The sequence below is a fragment of the Aedes albopictus genome, chromosome 2 (assembly GCF_035046485.1).
Source record: "Aedes albopictus strain Foshan chromosome 2, AalbF5, whole genome shotgun sequence".
In the NCBI taxonomy this organism is placed as follows: Eukaryota; Metazoa; Arthropoda; class Insecta; order Diptera; family Culicidae; genus Aedes; species Aedes albopictus.
In genome coordinates this window covers 289379179-289402014 of record NC_085137.1, presented here as the reverse complement: position 1 = coordinate 289402014, position 22836 = coordinate 289379179, and the positions used below count along the sequence as shown (strand labels likewise).

The window sequence follows — 22836 nt, the reverse complement described above, 5'->3', positions numbered from 1 at the left end:
GAACTACACATGCTCGCACCCTCCTGCTCCCTTCTATCCGGAACGCTTGGCCGGGATCCGACTTACTGACATTACTGACCTTAATTTTCGAGGTGAAAACCCTTCTAACCTTGCGAGTGCCGCCTGACAGCTCCTCACCTGACACTTCTGACAACAATGTTGAAATGATGTGTACGGGGCGGACTTGAGTATTATGTCATGTTGTGTTATGTTAAGTTGCGTACTCACATAGGCTTATGCATGTCCTATCAAGCTATTAGCTTGAAAACTTTCCGAGGGATTGCATAAATTGTGATATAATGACATAATCATTACGCATCTGTATACAAGCGTAACTAGTGATCTTATGAAGAATTGAGGAAAATGTTCATCCTCGCAACAAGTATATGTTCCCGATGAGAGCGACGGTTAGAAGATTACGATTACAAGATGTTATATGACTAGACATCACTTCAGCAAAACAATATCATCATCAGTCATTCATATTATATGAAATCAATTGTCAAGATCGAATATATCAATATTCGTATACGAATGGCTAACCACGTGTCAACCGGTTGCCCAATACCATTCATCAAGATCAAACATCTAAATGCGTCTAATGAAATTATCATTCGTGGTTTAGCAAACCACAGCAGAATTTTAGTTCACGTCAATCGTGCCGCTACTATCAATTTTCATCGTCGTCGTCGTCGCCCTTAGAATAAACAGACGCATAGCCCTTTCGAGTTTGCGGCTTCTAGCAAAACAGTTTATCGGTGTTGCTGGGGTGTCAAATTACTGGCTCATCATTGAGCATCACTTCACTGCTTAGGATAGGAAAACAAAAACACTTTACTTACCTCTCGCTCATTATTTCCAAACGCAATACTGAGATTGGGCATCGCTCGCAGTATTGCCACTAACGATTGGATTGTGTTGCTATATACTACTGGTCGATACTGTTTGAAATCCTCTGACGTGAAGCCACTTTCGTGAATGATTCTGAAATTGACAGAAATGGAAAAATAATGGGTTTGAATGTCTTGAACATGAAATTTGTATTATGGTATTTAGACTATAACTATGTTAGATAGGATTTTTTTATTATCATAGAGAAATTATGGAGCAACGATTTCATGGAAATTCATAAAATGACGAGAATTAAACACTCTACATCTAATAACTATGGAAATGCTCATTAGATCACTATACATCTATATATATAAAAATGCAGTGGCATACGTGAGACCGCGCATAACTTGCGAACGGAAGGTCCGATTTTGATCGTCTTAGTTTTGTTCTGTTAGTTTTCACCTAAGGAAGGTTTATGAGGCAAAAAACATGGAAAAATTGAGAGTTTTTGAAAATCGATCTTCCATGCGATTTGTGACCGGGGACTTGGTCTTGGATAGAAACTTGAAACGTCAAAACGCAGTAGGCAAGACAAAGTTTGCCGGGTACAGCTAGTTACATATATAATAGCACTGATATGTTCCAAAGGCAATATAGAATCAGCTAAAAGGAAAAACAACGTTTAAGTTCTAGAATATTCCACTGCAATCATATTCAAACATACATAAAAACCACTATCCACTTCCATATACTAAAAATAGTCAGTGCACAGTAAATGTGTATTTATTAGAATGCCCCAAGCAACAGTACCATAATATAACTGCTACCATAGTCATATCCTTCTGACAAGCTACAAAAATAACCCCGACGATGCACAGGGCCCAGATAACCACCTACTAAATTGCCATCGATAGACAACCCTAGAATAGCTCCACAACGGAAATGAACTAAACGGGCTGTGAAAAATGCAACCGGTAGAAGCTAAAGGCTTGCCATATCGCAAAAAGGATAACCGGAAAATAGCGTGGACAGAAATGGCGGAAAGCACCCACCGACAACAATATATTTATACACATAGGTACTTCCATGCCGAAAAGCGTAAAACAAAGAAGAAAATCCAACAAGAGCATAACGGAGAAAATTTAATACTTAAACCACAATGAGTAATTCAATCGACCTCTATAGTGGAAGCGATATAGGTAGGTAGGTAGGTATATCACCGGCACTAGACGACATGGGTTTGACACAGCTACTCACTCAACATTGAATGTCGCGTGTTTGACCGACGCGATTTCGAGACGGTATGGATAATAAAAACTCTTTGATTGAACTACCTAGAAGGAAAATGGTCTCTTCTTGCGGTTTCGGAATATGTTTTTTTCTCGATAATAGTTCAAACCAAGCGTATTAGGGATGACTTTGTTCTAGGAAAGCTCAACATAGGAATGGAAGGCCACGCTTACCAACGGGTACGGTACCATCCGGTAGATACTACACGTACAAAGTACACATTTGGTTGCAGATGTCGTACCAGTCCCTACTCACACCCAAATTTTTGACGCTATCGGGTTTTGATGACATTAACGATGGAGCACCATGTTGGAGAGCCAATTGTGAGGCCACCATGCACGAATTATACCGCATCTTTTGATGGCTAATCCTATCTCCTGAAATGATCAAGCTTCGATGTAACACCGGTGATGCGTCGAACCGTTGCCTTGGCAAGTCATGCTGAAGTGTTTCTGGCGTGGCTGACACTTGAAGAGGGTTTCCAAAGTTCTCAAACCAGCGTTTATAGTTCAGCCAGATCGGTCAATAACTGTCCAGGCACGTTTTTCACGGGCTTCGTAGCATCTTCCGGAAAATCTGCAGCACGGTTCTCCAGCACCTCGACAAAGAATCTTTTCACTGCAGCATCTTTAAGTCGGCGTGTGTTGAATCGACGGACGCCTGATTTCATCCTCCTGTCGATGGATCTTAGCAAAGCGCAGTGCAACTCGTCGACTAGGAGGTGATAACTGGACGCAATGTCGGCGCTACGTCTGTTCCACACATCAAGAAGGCTTTGTTTGCATTTTCGGCCGATGCAAATCATGTGATCTGTGAGACTTTCAGTAACCAAAAGGCAGCGTGTGTGAAACAATTTCAATGGAAGGTGGACCCAAAGGTTAGTAGGTAGGGCGTGAAGTACACAGAGTCAAATATTTGGCAAGGAGAGAACTCAAGAAACAACATCAGTTTGACACTTGAAAATTTGATCGAGTCAAACAAGACGTTTATTTTTGGACAAATATTTGACCCTATGGCTTAAATAGCTGGATCAAAAGGGACCAAAAATAAGTAATCTTCAACTTGACAAAGGTCACATCGGGACATGGCTACCTTAGACAGAAATTACACAATCTCGGTTACGGGGGTTCTGACTGAAATCTGCAGGTTTCAGCAAAAGAACCGACAAACGGTTCGAGATTTTAAAGAGGACAAGGCGGGTGTAATCGAGGAGTGGCTAGTATAGTTGCAACCAATAGGTGGTCTCAGGGCTCAGCGTCGGTTGCGCAAGGCATACCGAGTGATGCTATTGTGAAGTCCGTAGCCTCCCGATTTTCGCGGTATGGACGATGGTTGGTTCTCTCAGCAGCTGATGCAGCTCGCGGTTCATTCGCCTTCTCCAAGTCCCGTCTTCCATCTGCACTCCGTCGTAGATGGTACGCAACACCTTCCGTTCGAAAACTCCAAAAGCGCGTTGGTCCTCTGCAAGTAGGGTTCATGTTTCGTACCCATAGAGGACTACCGCTCTAATCAGCATTTTGTAGGTAGTTAACTTCGTGTTACGGCGAACTTTATTCGATCGTAGAGTTCTGCGGAGTCCAAAGTAAGCACGATTTCCTGCCACAATGCGCCTGTGAATTTCTCTGCTGGTGTCGTTGTCGGCGGTCGGTCACCAGTGAGCCCAAGTACATGAGTTCTTCAACCGCCTCGATTTCATCACCGTCGATATAAATTCTGGGTGGCGGGCGCGATGATTCCTCCCTGGAGCCCTTTGCCATCATGTACTTTGTCTTCGACGTATTAATGACTAACCAGATTCGCCTGGCTCCACTCTTTAGTCGGATGTACGTTTCCGCCATCGTCTCAAATTTACGAGCAATAATATCAATATCATCGGCGAAACCAAGCAGCTGAACGGACTTCGTGAAAATCGTCCCACTCGTGTTTATCCCCGCTCTCCTAATTCACCCTCTAAAGCAATGTTGAACAGCAAGCACGAAAGACCATCACTTTGCCGTAACCCTCTGCGAGATTCGAAGGGAATCGAGAGTGTCCCTGATACTCGAACTACGCACATCACTCGATCCATCGTCGCCTTGATCAATCGTATCAGTTTATCCGGGAATCCGTATTCGTGCATAATCTGCCATAGCCGTTCTCGATCGATTGTATCATACACCGATTTGAAATCGATGAACAAGTGGGACACACGGTACCTTCCTTCCATTCCTCCGGTAATACTTCCTCCTTCCAAATCTTGGTAATGACCCAGTGTAGTGTTCTCACCAGTGCTCCTCCACCGTATTTGAGAAGCTCGCTTGGTAGTTAATCTGCTCCAGCGGCTTTGTTATTTTTTAACCGGCCAAATTCCTCCTCAATCTCTCGAAGGTCAGGGGCCGGAAGTCTTTCGTCCTGTGCACATACTCCAAGATCTGTTACCACGCCACCTTCGGTACTTGCAACGTCGCCATTGAGGTGCTCATCGTAATGCTGCCGCCACCTCTCGACCACCTCACGCTCGCTCGTGAGAATATTCCCGTGATTATCTCGGCACATGTCGGCTTGTGGCACAAAGGCTCTGCGCGAGCGGTTCAGCTTCTCGTAGAACTTTCGTGTGTCCTTAGCGCGGTACAGCTCTTCCATCGCTTCGCGATCTCGTTCTTCCTGCTGGCGCTTCTTTATCCGGAAGACTGAGTTCTGCCTGTTCCACGCCTGTCTGTAACGTGCCTCATTCGCTCTCGTACGGTGTTGCAGCATTCTCGCCCATGCTGCATTCTCCCGTTTTCAACTGTTCACATTCGCCGTCGTACCAGTCGTTTCTGTGATTCGGAGTCGCGAAGCCTAGTGCTGTAGCTGACGTACTACCTATGGCGGATCGGATGTCCCTCCAGCCATCTTCAAGTATAGCTGCGCCAAGCTGCTCTTCCGTTGGTAGGGCCACTGCTAACTGCTGCGCGTAGTCTTGAGCCACTTCTACGTTACGAAGTTGCTCGATGTAGAGCCGCGGCGTTCGACTTCGACGCGTGGTGATAACTGTCGAAAGTTTTGAGCGCATGCATACAACGACTAAGTAGTGATCCGAATCTATATTCGCACTGCGGTATGTGCGGACATTGGTTATATCCGAGAAGAATTTACCGTCGATTAGAAGGTGGTCGATTTGGTTTTCTGTTTGATGGTCGGGTGATCGCCAGGTGGCTTTGTGGATATCTTTGCGGGGGGAGAAGGTGCTTCGGACTACCATACCACGGGAGGCTGCAAAGTTTACGCATCGCTGTCCGTTATCATTCGATACGGCGTGCAGGCTGTTTCGCCCGATTATCGGTCTGTGCTTACAGTGTGCCTGGAGTATTTCTACATGTTAGATGCGTATTAAAATTGGCAGATATCCGATAGACTTCATCGGCTATTCTTGACGGATTTCCAACAAAACCTGGGAAAAAATCTGAGAAATCGTCAATGCTAGATTCTGAATGCAATTATTGAGCTTGTCCTGATGATATTCAAACCTAATTTCTCCATAGTTCGATGATAATTTATGTGTACAGACGTTAATTGAAAAGATGTGAATCCTTAAAGACACCAAGAATAGCAAAATTTAAATACCCAAGTAACAATGCATGCTGAACAGTGAGAGGATTAGCTGAACAGTGGCTGGTTATTGGAGGCAGTGGCTGAACACAATGACTGCTGAATATTGGTCTGAAGCATGGTTTGTTCAACTTTTTTAATCAGCAATACGTAGATGGCTGAATACCAAGTAGAATAGAATATTATTTATCTGTGTAACCAGATTTAAAGCATACACTAACATGCAGAATTAATCATCTGTTATTCAGCCTGTAATCATATAATTTTTGACAGCTGACCCAAAAATGTTTTCGTGCTTGTTCAGCCTTAATACATGCTTAGTTCAACTTATGTTCTTAAGTATTCAGATGCAACAAGTAATGCTCTTGTTTTCAAGGATACGTATACGATTGTGTGTAGTGTAGGTGCTAAGGTGAGTAACTATAAATCAAGAGGTCTGAGTTCAAATCCCAGTTTTCCCACAGATCAAATTATACATTCCGAAATATCTCTTCTGGGAATAGAAGCAGCTAATGGTAAAAATAGGATCACGAAAGCGTTTTTGTTTTTATTTTTCTACAATTGATAAATTTTATTAATTACTGATTAAGCGCATATTAGGCCCTAAAACAGCCTTTCAAAGAACCTCAAATCAGCTAAAGGTTGAAAAAAGTCACCAAAATTTGATGTTTAGGAGCTGAATAAATGATTGTACCTCTTGTGTCCAGCTTTTGTTCAAATGAAGGCTGATTCAAAATATTTGCAGAAACGTTTGTACAGCATCAAATTGTTATCTGGGTATGTATCAATTCAGTTTTTCAATGAAACTTCAACCTTTCGCTGTAGTTTGACAAAAGTAAAATAGACAGCAGTAGATGGGGGACGGAGTGCAGGAATGAAAATTTCAATAGAAAAATTCCCTTTCCTAGGAATTTTCATAGACCATGAAAGATAATGAGGGTAATGAAGTTGATAGTTCTGCCATTATTCTGCTGTAAAACACAGACAATATTATACGCTAAGAGAATTGCCCGGCTTTTATGGATCATAACTTGGTATGCTCTACACTACTCATCCACTGATAGTTGTAATCCACAGGGAATCTGACAAAAATGTGACCGATTTACGATTGACAGACAGCAGCGTCATGACGTCATGGTGGTTCTACATTTTTTTTTAAATTGGAATCTACACCAGCAAATGCCGCATTTACTCCACCGCAAGGGGAGCGCCCCCGGTGCAATGTAGAAAATATAATCGTTTCGTGGAAACAAAGGGAAATTTATATTCACTGACTCTAGCGGTGGCCCATACAAACAGCCTATTCACCTTTGCACTCGATTCACCGTTGCTGCCTCCACCTTCCGAGAGCCGTTCTTCAGAGTACGTTGTAGGGAATCATTGTCTATTAAGAGAGGCAAGAAAGGAAACTATAACCGGATCCTGTGACGGTCGAAGAGCCCTAACAAGTGGGTAAGCGTTCTATATAGTACAATGCTACAGACAAGGACTTAGCTCTGGTGGTGATTGGAACTACGTCAGCATTGAATAAGATATCTTTGAAGGTACTATTGTACTATTTTGAGCAGGTGATGGGTACTACTTGAGAAAAAAATGTTCGAATACTAGCAGAAGGTTAAGTAACAAGCTGTTGTTGGTACAATTTACGAACAATGATTGACAACTCGAATAAACCAGTAAATAAACTCTATGAAGTCCGAAAGGACCCACAATACAGGAGGTTGGAGGTTACTAAAACCTGCCGACATCATGAAACCATTCCTTGAAATGGTTTATTTGCTACTTGTGTTTGGCATATAATATATTATACAGCATAATTGAGATATGTTGTGTAGTTCGCAAGAAGATCAATGAGCAGTTGCAAAACTCAAAAATCATCTTGAATAAACGATTGAAACCAATATTGAAAATTAATCTAAAACATAATGATTCAGAAGGACTGGTAGTAAAATGCAAATCAATAATGATAAAAGCTGATTATTTTTAGTCAGTAATAGATACATGCACAATGTTTCGATAAAACTGAGAGAAGTGGAGCTAAAAAGGTATATATTTTTCGATTCAAATGAAATAAATTATTTGCATTGTATAGACAATCTGGTTAAATCCAGTAACAGTAGAGCTGTCACTAACAAGTTAAATGGTACCTATATTAGTACAGTACCGCAGTACACAAAAATATCATTAAACTCCTTTTTAGTGCTCCTTTCCCCAGGTCCTGTGCATAATTCATGTCTTGTTATCCAGAGTTAAAGAAACCCTTAACAGGAAGGTGAAGAAAGTCCGCACCGAAATCAATAAACTTCCGTGACGACGACGCGACGACGGGCTCATTGTTCGAGGTGAGCCTGGCAAAAAATGAGGTGAAACGTACACAGATGAGATGCTAATAAATTTTATGTGCACCACCACCAGCCATCCAGTCCCACTTTGGTGGAAATTGACGTGATCGCGTGTTTCACCCATTTCTTTAGCTGGGACTGGGACCGTGCTATGAGGATGGTTGTTCGGCGAAGTCGATTGTACTATGCACGTTTATGGTACTAAGCAGGGTGACAGTCCTGAACGGACAATGAAGGAAATATGTATGCGTATTTGAATGTACAGCATGAAAACAATAAATTACACAAAATTATTCTATTGTCGTTTCAATATATATCACGTCTTGTTTGACTCGTATCATGGTTGATTCCTATACTAAGAGAAGTACAATAGCATTCTAACGAATGATTCTAGCTTCTAGAAAAATATACAAACAACTTGATATTGGTCGGGGGTAGAAATAATAAGTCAGAAAAGTAATACTTGTTTTCATACTAATTCCCTGCAACTAATTCGAGTTTCTAATATTGGTTGGTTATTAAAATTGCAACCTTGCAGATCCCAAAACCAGTTAGGACACACTAGTTCTACGCTGATGTTTTTTCTTCAGCTTTTGGCATCGATATCTCAGAGTTTCTTTAATATTTTGAGTCAAGGCCAAATGCATTGATCCCAAGTAACATTTTGTTGATCAAAGATAAGATTTGTAGAAGTTTTCAGAATCGTCATAAAACCTGATACCTTGTATTTCGGTTTTGCGATAGTTCTAAGAACTTCTACTAGTACATTTGATTTAAAACGTTACTTGGGATTTCATATGACCCTAACCTCGTTTCTACACCTTTGAAGCTTTTCCAACATGACATTTGCCTTGGTTCTATTCATTAGTCGGTATAATAAAACTGGTTTGAATAAAAACCGACCATTAGTTTTATTATCACATCCTTATAATATCAAACAGTTCATTGGAATAAAAGAATGTTCGACAGGCTTTTCGTGTTGACCCATTTCTATATATAATAAATCATCTCCACTTTCTGAAAGGATAAAAACTCTGTTTTGCTTATCTCGTATCCTGAAACAATATGAATCCATAACGGCTGTGGCGTAAGCTCTATGGATATGATTCAATATTAATACATAAATACTAGTTTTTTTTTTAATGCCAAACAGTCTTATTCCAAGGCCGTTTGAGGTGCGAACTTCAATTCATCAGGTATCAGCCATCAGAAGGCTGGCTCCATAGGGAAAATCGGACAATCGTCATAAAAATGTCCCAGTTTCACCATCGACCCGGAAGAGGAGGAAGGAAAGTAGGGGATAGGGGATAAGGATTGGTAGTGTGTCGGAAATCAATTCAACACAATACATATATTGTTTTCAAAGTACTTGGAAATATCAGTATCAGTGACGACCACAAAATCTACTTAAAGAGCTGAACATTGTGCTTAAGATGACAAGTGTTACTCATTGACAAATTGAGAGATGAAATATTATTCGTTCTTTCTATTACAATCAATAATTGAGTTCCGGATGTTGCCTCAGGGTACACGCTGAATCGCGAGGCCGCGTTGCCAGACGAGGGCGAGCTCGATGAGGCCCCTCTAGAGAACTGCTAGAGTACAGTGAAAGCAGCCATCAACAACGCATCCGAGAGCACTATCGGGGCGAGTCGACGACACGAATTATTCGGCGAAGAGTCCAGTGCACGTGTAGCTGCCAGATTAGAATAGCACCACGGATTACGGACCACCTGTTCCGGGGGTAAAAGTCCACCAAACAGGTAACCCAAATCCAAGGTGTCAGGCGACTCGTGCTGATGGATGAATGGTTGAGGGGTTTAACGTTGAACCATTCGTCATTGAAATCATCGTCATCATCAAACATTTGAAAGCAGTTTTTTCGTTCAAATAAAATATTTTTGCAACGAAAATGGAATCACTGCATTTTGAATGAGGAATGTAATACAGTGAATACATTTTCGTGGTCATTGTTTTGATTTACAACGAAAAAACTGCTTTTCTATTACCAAAAACCCAGATTAATCCACCTAGTGGTGATAGCGCCTTTCTCGTCGAATATATAATCATGATCTTTACGTCGACATAAGCCGATCCTGAGAACACTTACAGTGTCGGACAAAACAATAAGACCACCAGCCATTTTTCATACAAAATGGCCAAGTTTGACGATGTGATTCTCGGTTTCTAGTGAACCGATTTGGCTGAAATTTTGACAGTCGCCCTGGAGCTACGTGAATTTTGATTTGTATTTAATTGAGTGAGATCTGCTCACTACATCAAAAGTTACAGATATACGAAACGACATAATAATAGGACCACTTTCAGATTGCCATTATCAAAGGATATATGAGAGTATCTGATACTTGATGATCGATAAACAAGTACTAAATTTAAGGATGCCATTCAAACTTGGGGACATTTTTATTTAATTGGCCACAAATATCCATGATGAAAATTTGGTGTCAGAGTTTTGTCGCACCGTATATCTGTAACTTTGGAAGTAGTGAACAGAACTCAATCAATTTATTACAAATCACAATTCCCGTAAATCGAAGTCGGCTTCCAAAATTTCAGCCAAATCGGTTTACTAGAAACCGAGTACCATATCGTCAAACTTGGGCATTTTGTATGAAATAGGACCGGTGGTTTTATTGTTTTGTCCGACACTGTATACGCTTAATACGATTCATGTAAAATTTGACCTCCTTATGAACCAAATTGTGCACAGTAATTTTAGACGCAAAAGAAGATTGGAAAAACTTTATTCAGTGTTGATGCTTTATATTGACACCACAGGAATTTGAAATGGAGTGGTTTGATGAGATTACTTTGGTTACGATTTTATTCTCTTGTACATATATGAAGACTTTGACTATTTCTTCACTTTTAATCTTACCCAACGTTTACCAGGCTATCAAAAAAGCCACCATTTGATTTATTGCTAACATTGGTTTTGTTCACTTTATAATTCCACTATTTTAAGTGCCGCATGCTTGGGTTTGGTTCAATCGCAGACAGACGTTCAAGTTTGACTCAGCAGCTTGTGTAAAAAACATGGCCGCCACAAATTGCCAAGTGGCAATCAGCGAACAGATGGCGTTAGCGACGTTCATATTCAATCGCTGCCTCACATGTGCGTTGCGACCAACAACTGTCACCACGGTCGTCTTCCAGCCGGATGGCGGGAAAAGACCACACATGTTGCACGCTAATAATGTTTCCACATAATTTGTGCAGAGTAAATGGCTTTTATTTAATGTCTAAAATCTTTTGCACAAATTAGCGCAGGACTATTGTAAAATATTTTACACATTAATACTTTTATTTTACATAGATTTGCTTGAATAAAACTGCATTTTGATGAACTTCACTCACATTGGAAAATCTTTGTGAATGTGACGAAAATGTAGGAATGATTTTGACAGTGTTTGTTTTGATTTTATTTTTCGGTGGGTGGTGAATTGGGTGGTATGTAAGCGGCTGGAAGCACGTGGTTTCTCAAACTGTCAACTGTACGCGACTGCACTGTGGCAATCGGTTGCCTAGGTGTCGCTAGTGAAAATTTACATAGAAAATTTGAATAAATTTGTTCGAGCTAGAACGTCTGTCTGCGGTTCAATTTTACGTTTGACCATTTTCGGCGGACACCTGGAACCGATTCCATGGCACTACTGGTTGTCCCAAATATTGTATGGATATGGCTATTTTCTTGTCAACTGGTTATCAGGCTGCCTAAAAAGCCGCGAATTGATGTGTTCCATGGGGAGCGTGCGTCACGCTGAAATTGGGAATTTTCGAAGCTCCCCCTCTGCTCTTCGTACGGGTTTTTTCTTATACTTAACCCGGGAGCGGTCGCATCGTGTACTGAGTACACGCACCATGAGAAAAGCTCACTTGTAGTACAAAGCGTGTGCGTAGTGTCGCTGAGGGTGTCTGAAGATGCGACTGCTCGAGGGTTAAAATAGCTTGTCACACTTTTACAACCCCCTCTCCCCCTAGGACCGTGACGTACTTAATGGATGGCCTCATATATGATTTTGGTTTACTTCTATATTTTACCATTTCCGGCGGGGCACTCGTTACCTGTTCTTCAACACTACCGGTTCTCCCAAATGTGCGTATGAGACTTTTTGCTGACAAACTGTCAATTAGGTTATTGAAAAAGCCGCGATTTGGTGTGTCGCATGCATAGGTTCGGCTTACTTTCATATTTTACCACTTATGACGAGACACCCAAATTCGTTTCCCGGACAGGACCTGTTGTCCCAAATTTGGTCTGCGACTATTTTTTTGCGAACCGTTCAACAGGTTACCGAAAAAGCCGCTGTTTGATGTGTCGCATGCATGGGTTTGGTTCACTATTATATTTGGACACTTCCGGTGGGACATCCGGAACCGGTTCCGGAACACTACCGGTTCAGATATGGTCGGAGACTAGTTTCTTGCTAACCTTTCATTAGGTTTTCAAAAAAGCTGTGTCGTATGCATGGGTTTGTTTCACTTTTATATAAGGCGATTTCCGACGAGACACCCGGAACTGGTTCCGCAATACAACTGTTGGTCTCCAATGTGGCCTGAGCCTACTTTCTTAATAACTGGCCAACAAGGTATTGGAAAAACCGTGATTTGATGTGTCGCATGCATGGGTTTGGCTCTCTTTTATATTTGGCCACTTCCGTCGGGACCCCCCGGAACCGGTTACGGAACACTACCGGTTCAAATATGGTCTGATACTGTTTTCCTGCTAACCGTTCATCAGGTTCTTGGAAATGCCGCTGTTTGATGTGTCGCATGCATGGGTTTGGTTCTCTTTTATATTTGGCCACTTCCGTCGGGACCGGTTGGGATATGGTCTGATACTGTTTTCCTGCTAACCGTTCATCAGTTTATCGTAAATGCCACTGTTTGATGTGTCGCATGCCTGGGTTTGGTTCTCTTTTATATTTGGCCACTTCCGTCGGGACCCTCGGAACTGGCTGCGGAACACTACCGGTTCAGATATGGTCTGATACTGTTTTCCTGCTAACCGTTCATCAAGTTATCGGAAATGCCGCTGTTTGATGTGTCGCATGCATGGGTTTGGATCTCTTTTATATTTGGCCACTTCCGTCGGGACCCCACGGAACCGGTTCCGGAACATTACCGGTTCAGATATGGTCTGATACTGTTTTCCTGCTAACCGTTCATCAGGTTATCGGAAATGGCGCTGTTTGATGTGTCGCATGCATGGGTTTGGTTCTCTTTTATATTTGGCCTCTTCCGTCGGGACCCCACGGAACCAGTTCCGGAACACTACTGGTTCAGATATGGTCTGATACTGTTTTTCGGCTAACCGTTCATCAGGTTATCAGAAATGCCGCTGTTTGATGTGTCGCATGCATGGGTTTGGTTCTCTATTATATTTGGCTACTTCCGTCGGGACCCCCCGGAACCGGTTCCGGAATACTCCCGGTTCGGATGTGGTCTGAGAATGTTTTTCTGCCTACTGTTCATCAGGTTATCGAAAAAGCCGCTGATTGATGTGCCGCATGCAAGGGTTTGGTTCATTTTCATATTTGGCCATTTACGGCCGGACACCCGGAACCGGTTCCGGAACACTACCGGTTCAGATATGGTCTGAGACTATTTTCCTGCTAACCGTTCATCAGGTTATCGAAAATGCCGCGGTTTGATGTGTCACATGCATGGGTTTGTAGCGGTTTCATATCTGGCCCTTTCCTGGGGTACCGATCCGGAACACTTAAATGACCATAACTCCGGAACGGCTGGACCGATCCGAACCATTTTCAATAGGAAACAATGGGACAAAATGCCCCGTCGAATAAACCATCGGTCGTTGAAATCGGTTGATATTTACTATCTAAAAATTAGGTGACACACACACATACACACACATACACACACACACACACACACACACACACACACAGACATCATCTCAACTCGTCGAGCTGAGTCGATTGGTATATAAGACTTGACCCCTCCGAGGGCTCTATCAAATTTTCGTTTTTGGAGTGAACATATAGCCTTTCGGTACACCTTGTTGTACGAGAAAGACAAAAATGATGACGAATGCTTGGGCCTTAAAAGTTGCTCGATCTTTAACGGCGACCGTAGCGTGGATACATCACCTCTTTGGGTTTCGTAGAGGCAAAAGATCTACCAAACATATATTAGTAATGAAAAACATCAATTTTGTTCGGATTTTGTTCGAAGAAATCGACAAAAAATGAAAATGCCTTTAAAATGAATTTGAGCACTAAATCATGATCCAGTACACTCATATAGGCTAAAACTAGCAGACTACTATGATTTGGCAATTTTTGCCAGGTATTTTCATATCTGGACCACTGTGGCGGCCTTAGCCGGATCGCTATCGCTACCTACATCAATAACAAGTTTTGAAATTCACATCATTCGAGAATTCTGTTGTTTAGAGCATACAGAGCCAGCTCCTCAGCTTGTGAGTTTTATAAGTACTTGGACAATTATGACAGGATTTTCTGTCCCGCGTATTGAGTGACAAATAAAGGATACTGAAAGCACTCGATCAAACCTCACTTTGTTTGACAGTTCAGCGAGGTTCAAGGTAGGTGTTAGAATTTGCAATGAGCGAGGAAAAATTAAATTCACGTTTTCTGTCCCGAAATCATTATCTTTTTGATGAATGAACTTTCTCACGCATTGGGTTTGTCATTATTGTTTTGACTTTTGTGAAAATTTTAAAATTCACAGAGTTATCATTTCCCAGTTACGTTTGACAGTAATCAAACTTATTTCGTTTAACTGTTGTGCATGAACTCAAGGCGAACTTGTGTACCGTAATCCGGGGTAACATTGATCAGAATTTTCGATCTTTCTTGTATAATTCTCTTGTTTTAGCAATAGTTAAATGTTTTATATTTTTAAAACAAGTACTGGCCCTCTGAGTATGTGTTAAGCTGCTCGAAAAAGTATTGTAAAACTTTAAAACATGTTTAAGTAGGTTTTAAAATCTAATTTTTGATTTTGTTGATTTGGGGTAACATTGATCATGTCAGTGATCAATGTTTGTTTTTGTTGAAAACACCCTTTCTTACTAAATTCGGGGTCGCTGATTTCGAATATGTTGTCCAAATTCTTACAAGTTATGTACTTTTTGAAATATTTTAGGATTAAAATCCTCCAAATCGCGAATAACGCCTAAATGTAGGTAATGGCTTGAGGAATTGAGACCCTGCTTTTAATATATCGTATATTTTATTGAAAAGTAGCATTTTCATAGAAGTTTCGGTTATTAAATCCATTTCTAGGATATCATATCGAAGTAATACAGTGATTTCGAGCCTCATATTGTATCTAGTATTCACGCCAAGCACGAATGTTTGACAATGTATCTCATTGCAATACGGAACACAGTTATGGAAAAATCGATTTATTTCAATGTTTATGAAATTCAATTTTCATTAATTTCATGTCATTTAATAGCTAAATGATAGCAGATTATGATAAACCATTCGATAGGAGAAACTGATTCAATGTAAAATGCTTGCTTGAGCATTTCATGAGGTCGGTCAAGCCGATCAATGTTACCCCGCTGATCAATGATACCCCGTTTTACGGTACTTTAGTTGTTGCGAAGTCTTACGCGAAATTTGACTATAGACCATAGATACCATAAACTTGTGGACACTTGGTTGTTCTTGCGTAAATTTATAGTGTACCGAACGAATATAACGTCACGCAAGCTATTGTCGCTATTGAATGCTCGTTTGACTACACGACCTGGCAGAATATTCCAGTTATAATTTCAAAACATATTATGTTCAAGACTTTTTATTCGCACTCCTTTCGTAATTAATACTATTATAACTCACTTTGTTATGCGTTCGATATTATAACTAAATTTGCGTTTGCATTATTATCAATAACTTTTAAAGTTCAAAATTTGTTATTGAAATATTTACCAAATTAACAGTTATCAAGTTGTTATTGAAACTAACAAAACAAGTTATTGAATTGGTCTTCCAGGAACATTTTTTTTGTTATGCAATTTGTTATTTTGCCGCTTATGGCAGGCAAGTTTATAACATAACATGTTATGTTAAAAACATATAAATAACTGATTTCGTTACTCAGTTATATTGCCAAAATAATACATTTTCTTATGCTTTTGTTATTCCCTTCTGCTCGGGTTTCGAAACCGTGCTTCCAAATTTTTTTAAGTAGAAAAGTTTTTGAGTTTTATCTTAATATCGAGTTTTACAACTTTTTGAAATATGGAATATAATAAAATTCAAATATCGTGCGTTTTGTTCAACCAATTTTAAATCTTTATCCATAAATTAAAACCTGAATATAATACCATTCGAACATCTAAAAGCAGGTTTAGCGTCAGATTGATGAAATTCACGGGGACGATCTCTTCAAATTTTCGCAAAATTTCCAAAAATATTTGAAGAAATGTATTTTTTCAATAAGAAAAAACAAATTAAAAATTCTTTCTTAACGTTTATTTGATATGTCATATATAGGCAAGTTACAGTAAAAAAATCATCTCAATCGGAGCATTGATAACGGAGAATGAGATATGTGACTTGCTTAAAAATAGAACAAAAATCGATTTCAAATCATCAACCTTGTATGGAAATTCGAAAAAAATTCGCTCTACTGTAATTTTTTTCCTTCGCGTTTTCGAACTCAGGGCATGATTCTACACCAAAAATGATCATTAGCTTACCGAGTTCAAAAATGCTGTAAACTTGTGTAACGGATCAGATCTTCACCGTACGGCAAATCCTCCAGAAATCCCGTGAAACCCAGGTCCCAACGCATCACCTGTTCATTGACATCAAAGCGGCATACGACAGTATCAACCGCGCAGAGCTATGGAGAATCATGGACGAAAACGGCTTTCCTGGAAAGCTGACTAGACTAAAGCAACGATGGACGTGTGCAAAACTGCGTAAGGGTTTCGGGTGAGCCATCCAGTTCATTCAAATCTCGCCGGGGACTGTGACAACGTGACGGACTCTCATGCCTACTCTACATCGCTCATGAAGGTGTGATGTGACGTGCCGGGCTCAACGATTTTCACACAATCCGGTCAATTCGTGTGCTTTGTGGGCGACATAACACAAACACGAACACGACCGGATCCGTCTGGGTAGTAATGTTACGATAGACGGAGATATCTTCGAGGTGGTGAAGGCACTTGTCTTCCTGTCATCCTTACTGACGGATGACAACAATGTGAGTCGTGAAATTCAAAGGTGCATCACCAGCGGAAGTCGGGCCTACTACGGGCTCCAGAAGAAGCTGCGGTCTAAAAAGACCCATGCACCAAATGCACCATATACAAAACGCTAATAAGACCGGTAGTCGTCTACGGACACAAGGCATGGACTATGCTCGAGGTGGACCTGCAAACACTCAGAGTTTTCGAGCGACGCGTGCTAAGAACGATCTTCGGCGGTGTGCAGGAGAACGGTGTGTGGCGGAGAAGATTGAACCTCGAGCTCGCTGCACTTTAGGCGAACCCAGCATCCAGAAGGTGGTCAAAGCCGGAAGGATACGACGAGAAGGGCATGTTGCAAGAATGCTGGATAACAACCATGCAAAGCTAGTGTTTGCTACTGATCCGGTTGGCACAAGAAGGTGTGGAGCGCAGAGAACATAGGACAGGTCCAGGACCAGGTGGAGCGTGACCTGGCGAGCATTGCATTGTGGCGTACTATTGTTGATTATGTCTTGTGATGTTAAGCAAATAAATGTACACTGTGATGCATAATTAATCGAGAAAACGCTGATTTCCATACAAAATGGCCAAGTTTGAGATGCTGTAACTATAGTTTGCTTCGATGGATTGAGCTCAATTTTTGGCACGGAACTACAAATATGTTGACAGCAGTACCCCTTTGATTAACACGTGTGCTTCTGCCCGAACACTTTTGTATATTTTTCAACGGCTTTTTACTTCCAGGCCTGTGAAGGAAAACATTTTGTACATGTTGTATGAAATTTAGTCTATTAGTAGTTCAGTGTCAAAAAAATAAGCTAAATCCATCAAAGCTAAACCATAGCTACTGCATCTCAATCTTGTCCATTTTGTATAAAATTGGCGTTTTCTCGATTAATAATGCACCACAGTGTATACTATTTACGTATGTGCTTTTCGTCAGGGGGGAATTTTGGCCAAATTGCTTGAAGCTTGTTCGTATAATAGAGCTTGGTTTGGAAAGATGTGCGGCCAACTTTGAGTTCAAGAGGCAATCCCCCCATGACGAAGAGAACAAATCTGCCGAGAATACGTAAGTTCCCATATAACATGTTTTTTTTTTTTAATTTATGCATTTGGCAAAAACGTAAAGAGAAGTAGTTTTTGCAGAATTACAGAAAGTTGTTTTTTTTTTTCTTTTAAAAACAAATTTAATACAGGTATTCATCAATGAAAATGTTTTGAATAAAAATATAAGAATAGTTGTTTGTTGAGAAAATGATTGCATTCTCTACAAAGTGCGTGTTATATTTTTGCACTATATGATGCCGCCCAGTCAACCAGTGATCGTAGAAGATGTTGCATAAGATGTTAAAGTGGAGGCGATATGCGTTCATTTTACATTTGCCTAAATAGAGGCATGTACGTATATGGCCTCCATTTTATCATCCTATGCAACATCTTATACGATTACTGGTTGTCTGGGCGGTCACTTAAAATGCATTTTAAAAATAATTTGACAATAGATTTGCACTAAATATTTTTTTCTGGAACAATTGTGAATATTTTGTTGATTTAGGAAAAAAATGTGATAGTTGAGCGGACCTGGTTGGCTGGTTAGAACACGTGACTATCACGCCGAGGACCTGGGATCGAATCCCACTCCCGACAAACTCACAAAATGTGAGTTCTTCCTTCGGAAGGAAAGAAAAGCGTGGGTCCCGAGAGAACTAGCCTAGAACCTTTTTTGAATGATCCTTTGAACCGCTGCAAGTTTCAGTGTTACTCTTAATATTTTGGTCAACATCTGTGTTGTGTTGAATATATCTATAATAATTTTTGTATGAGGAGCTCCAATTGTATCATTTTCATGTAAGCCAATTAATGCAATTCATGCAGCTGTCCCCTATTTGCATTTTCTCGATTGTCCGACACGCAATAAAGCTAAATTTTTAGCATAGTTGGAGGATTAAATAGGCAAGAAATAACAGGAGGAAGATAGAAATTCCACCTTGAGCTATAGGGTGGCCCAAAGATCAGTCTTATCTGCTTAATTTGCTGTTTGATACTAACATAATCTTCGGCAAAAAAAAATGAGGGAAATTGATAAGTCTAAAGTCTAAAGTCTAAAATTTGTATATACAAAGTTGTACCCATACTTTCTGGGAAACTCATAAATACCAAACCAAATCATTAAAAAGATATACTTACTTCATCTGTTTTACGATTGTGCTTTTTCCAGATTCGCCAGCTCCTGCAATTTAAAAATAAACATGTATTAGTTTTGAAGAATTAAATTAGTGGTGTTGCATTGATTTAGCGGGTAAGTAAATTATGATATGTGTCTTTTTGAGAAACCAACTCAAAAGGCCTCAACACCAGTTAAAGTATTTCGTTTGATGTATAATTTACTTTTCTAGAGGTAACGAACCAAACCCACCATGAGGAACCTACCCCACCCCGCTTCGGTCCGACTCAAAGCTCTAAAAATAAATCCACCAAAGGCTCCTTCCCCAAATCCCAGGAACATGTACTCAGGCGTGGTAACAATGTGCATACATATATGAGAATAAAAACCATAGCGTAACAAAAATTAACTTTTTGTCTGTCTCAAGAGCAAACTTATGTGTCTCTGAAGGATTTTGGGCCGCTGAATCCGAATCCGGGCTCAGATTTGCTCTAACACGTCACAATTTTGAGCTATACCTCAATTTATAGGGCAAAATATGCGATTTTGGGCTTTTTTGACTGCAAGCCATTAAGCAAGAAAATATTTTTTTAAGCAATCAAAAGGTTAATTGGTCAATTAACATCTAAATCAACGACTCATGCAAAATATTTCGTTTTACCAAATCGAATTTGATAGTTTTAAGCGATTTATGACAGGTACGATATTCCCCATACAAGTCACCCTTTAAAAGTTGCATGCAAGTTTTCATACTAACATAAAATGCTTATATCTATCAAATTTGATTAAGTAAAACGAAATATTTTGCATGAGTCGTTAATTTAGATGTTAATTGACCAATTAACCTTTTGATTGCTTGAAAAAATATGTCCAAGCTTAATGGCTTGCAGTCAAAAAAGCCCAAAATCGCATATTTTGCCATATAAATTGAGGTATAGCTCAAAATTGTGACGTGTTAGAGCAAATCTGAGCCCGGATCTGGATTCAGCGGCCCAAAATCCTTCGGAGACACATAAGTTTGCTCTTGAGACAAAAAAATGTTGCGCTGTGTTAGTAGGTTCTTGACGCGAGCTCTTTGATCTTTCGTCCTTGGGAGATTCGAGGGTGGAGATTGCAGATTTGGGAACGAAAAAAAAGTGAATGATGGGTTGTTTTTCTTAGAATATCCACATTGAATTAGAATGCATTAATTGTAAAGACTGCGAAAGATAATTATTTTCTTAGAACGACTATAAATAACAATGCATAAAATGACTAGGTCGTCGACTCAGCACCCGAGCAAAGTCGAACAACAAAATGATAGCAAATCGAAAACTCGATTTGTATTCAGCAGCAAATTGATATCACATTTTGATATCAGATTGTCTTGACTAAATTTGATTTCAAATGTTGATTTCGTTTTGCTGTCACTTCAAACTATTATAAATATTAAGTTTTGATGTTTTTTTTTTTTCAAACTTCTAGGTAACATTGTATAATAACACTAAGAATATACCGTTAGTGCAATTATCTTATTGCATTGAAGTTTTCATATCAGTCGAAAAACCATATTTCCATTTTTTCGTACTGATAGCAAAAACAGTTATCAATTTGCTATCACTGATAGCAGAAATTGTTGTCAACTTGCTGTTATGGGAACAATTTTCTGCTCTCATTTTTGATGTTTTAACCGTTAAAACGACCAAAACGACAACAACCCGAGTTATCATAATTTGCAATATCACAACATCAAAATTTGTTTTCATATTGCTGTCAAACTTTGCTCGGGTACCTTCCAGATCTAAAAACAATCAGAAGTTGACCCGGGAGCGGTCGCGTCGTGACTTCAAGAGTTTATTTACCTAATAACTTTAATTCTAAATTTTTTAGCTAGGTTCGGTAAAAGGCAGTTAAAAACTAATAGATATAGGTTGATTGATTGATTGATTGATTGATTTGTCTTTATTAAAGAGACTTTCAGCCCTTGGCTGGTTCGTCTCTAGAATATAGGTTATATTACTGCTGTCATCTTAAAATTTGGTCGACCCAATTTCCAGCGACACTGCCGTAAGTTCATATTCATTTTTAGAAAATTTGGCAACTTTAGGCTAAGTTTACATACAAAATTAAATTGTTGAAAAAGTATCATTCAAATCATGTTCAAAGTTTCTTTGGCTTATTATCTTTTGAATGAGACCTAGGGTTTTGGAATCGGACGCAAATTGGCGAAGATATGGGCCTAAAAAATGACATGTTTTGAGCGGGTGACTCCAAACTTTTTATCGGTAGTGTATGTTTAGTAGCCCTTAATACACCCCTGACCACAGATCACCGAAGCTTACTATCTTACTCTGAAACCTGGCGAAAATACTCTAAAACCCTTTGAAATTCCGCTCAAAACCCCTGAAGCTCTACTGATCCGTGATGCTCTCTGAAATCGCGCATTGTTTCTTAAATCTTTTTTAAATCCACATAAAATTCCCTGATATCCTCCTGAAATCCCTTGGAAACTCCTGAAGCCTCCTTCTCTTGAAACCCTCTGAGGTCCATCTGAAACCTTCTGAAACCTCTCTGCATCTTCCTGAAATTGCTGGAAACTTCTTGAATCCTCCTGAAACCCCGTTTAAACCTTTTGAAATTTCACATTAAGGTGAGATAGAATGACGTGTATTTTTTCTAACACGCAAATATTAATGTCCACTGTCATGACGTAGCTTAAACTTTAGTTCGATTGTGCACCGCAAAAGAGCAAACGCAAGATTTAATCTATAGTTAATAATATAGAGTAGATTGTGAGATTTATATCTCCCTACCACCGTTCCTGAATCCATCAAATTTTTTTATGCCCTTTAGTTTTATTCTGAAACCCCCTGAAATCCCTTTGAAACTCTCTTAAAACTCTTATGTATGCATTTTAAAAACCCGCTGTAACTTCCCTAAAACCCTTAAAAGTACCCTATTTAAGTAATGAAACGGTTTCATTTAAGATTTTTTTTAAAGTTTGGTCACCACATGACTTTATCATAATTAGATTTTTTCAATGAATCCTACACTCAGCCAAATAACCTTAAGATTTCCATAAGGCCCAACTTACGAAACGGTCTTTAAATAATTCATAATGATTCGGATGAATTTCATAAGGTCACTCTATGACGTAAAATCGTCTCACAGCGTGGCTTTTATTCATGTTTAGCAACATGGCATTCTCAAGCGTCGTTAGCCGTGTGGATAAAACACGGGCTCGGTGATCCCGACGTTCATGGATCGAATCCAGTCTGCATCATTTTAAATTTTTTTTGTTCTTTTCATATGTCTATCTAATAAAATTTGTCATAGCAAGCACGATCAATTTTCATAAGGTATTCTTATGTCATCCATAAGAATTAGTTATAGCAAATTTTCATAAGGTATTTCGATGAATTTCGCTAGTTTTT

The 22836-nt window shown here is 39.8% G+C and overlaps 1 protein-coding gene across 9 annotated transcripts in view; it reads right to left on the bottom strand.

The window, feature by feature from the left end:
* LOC109411098 (G protein alpha o subunit) overlaps positions 1-22836 on the bottom strand; it is a 289726-nt gene that overhangs the window by 199047 nt on the left and 67843 nt on the right. For all 9 annotated transcript variants that reach the window (XM_062852047.1, XM_062852050.1, XM_062852049.1 and 6 more), the window contains exons 3-4: positions 19447-19489; positions 843-984 (exon numbers count right to left, since the gene is read on the bottom strand). In XM_062852047.1, coding sequence (XP_062708031.1) covers positions 843-984; positions 19447-19489 — 185 coding nt within the window. The remainder of the gene's footprint in view (positions 1-842; positions 985-19446; positions 19490-22836) is intronic.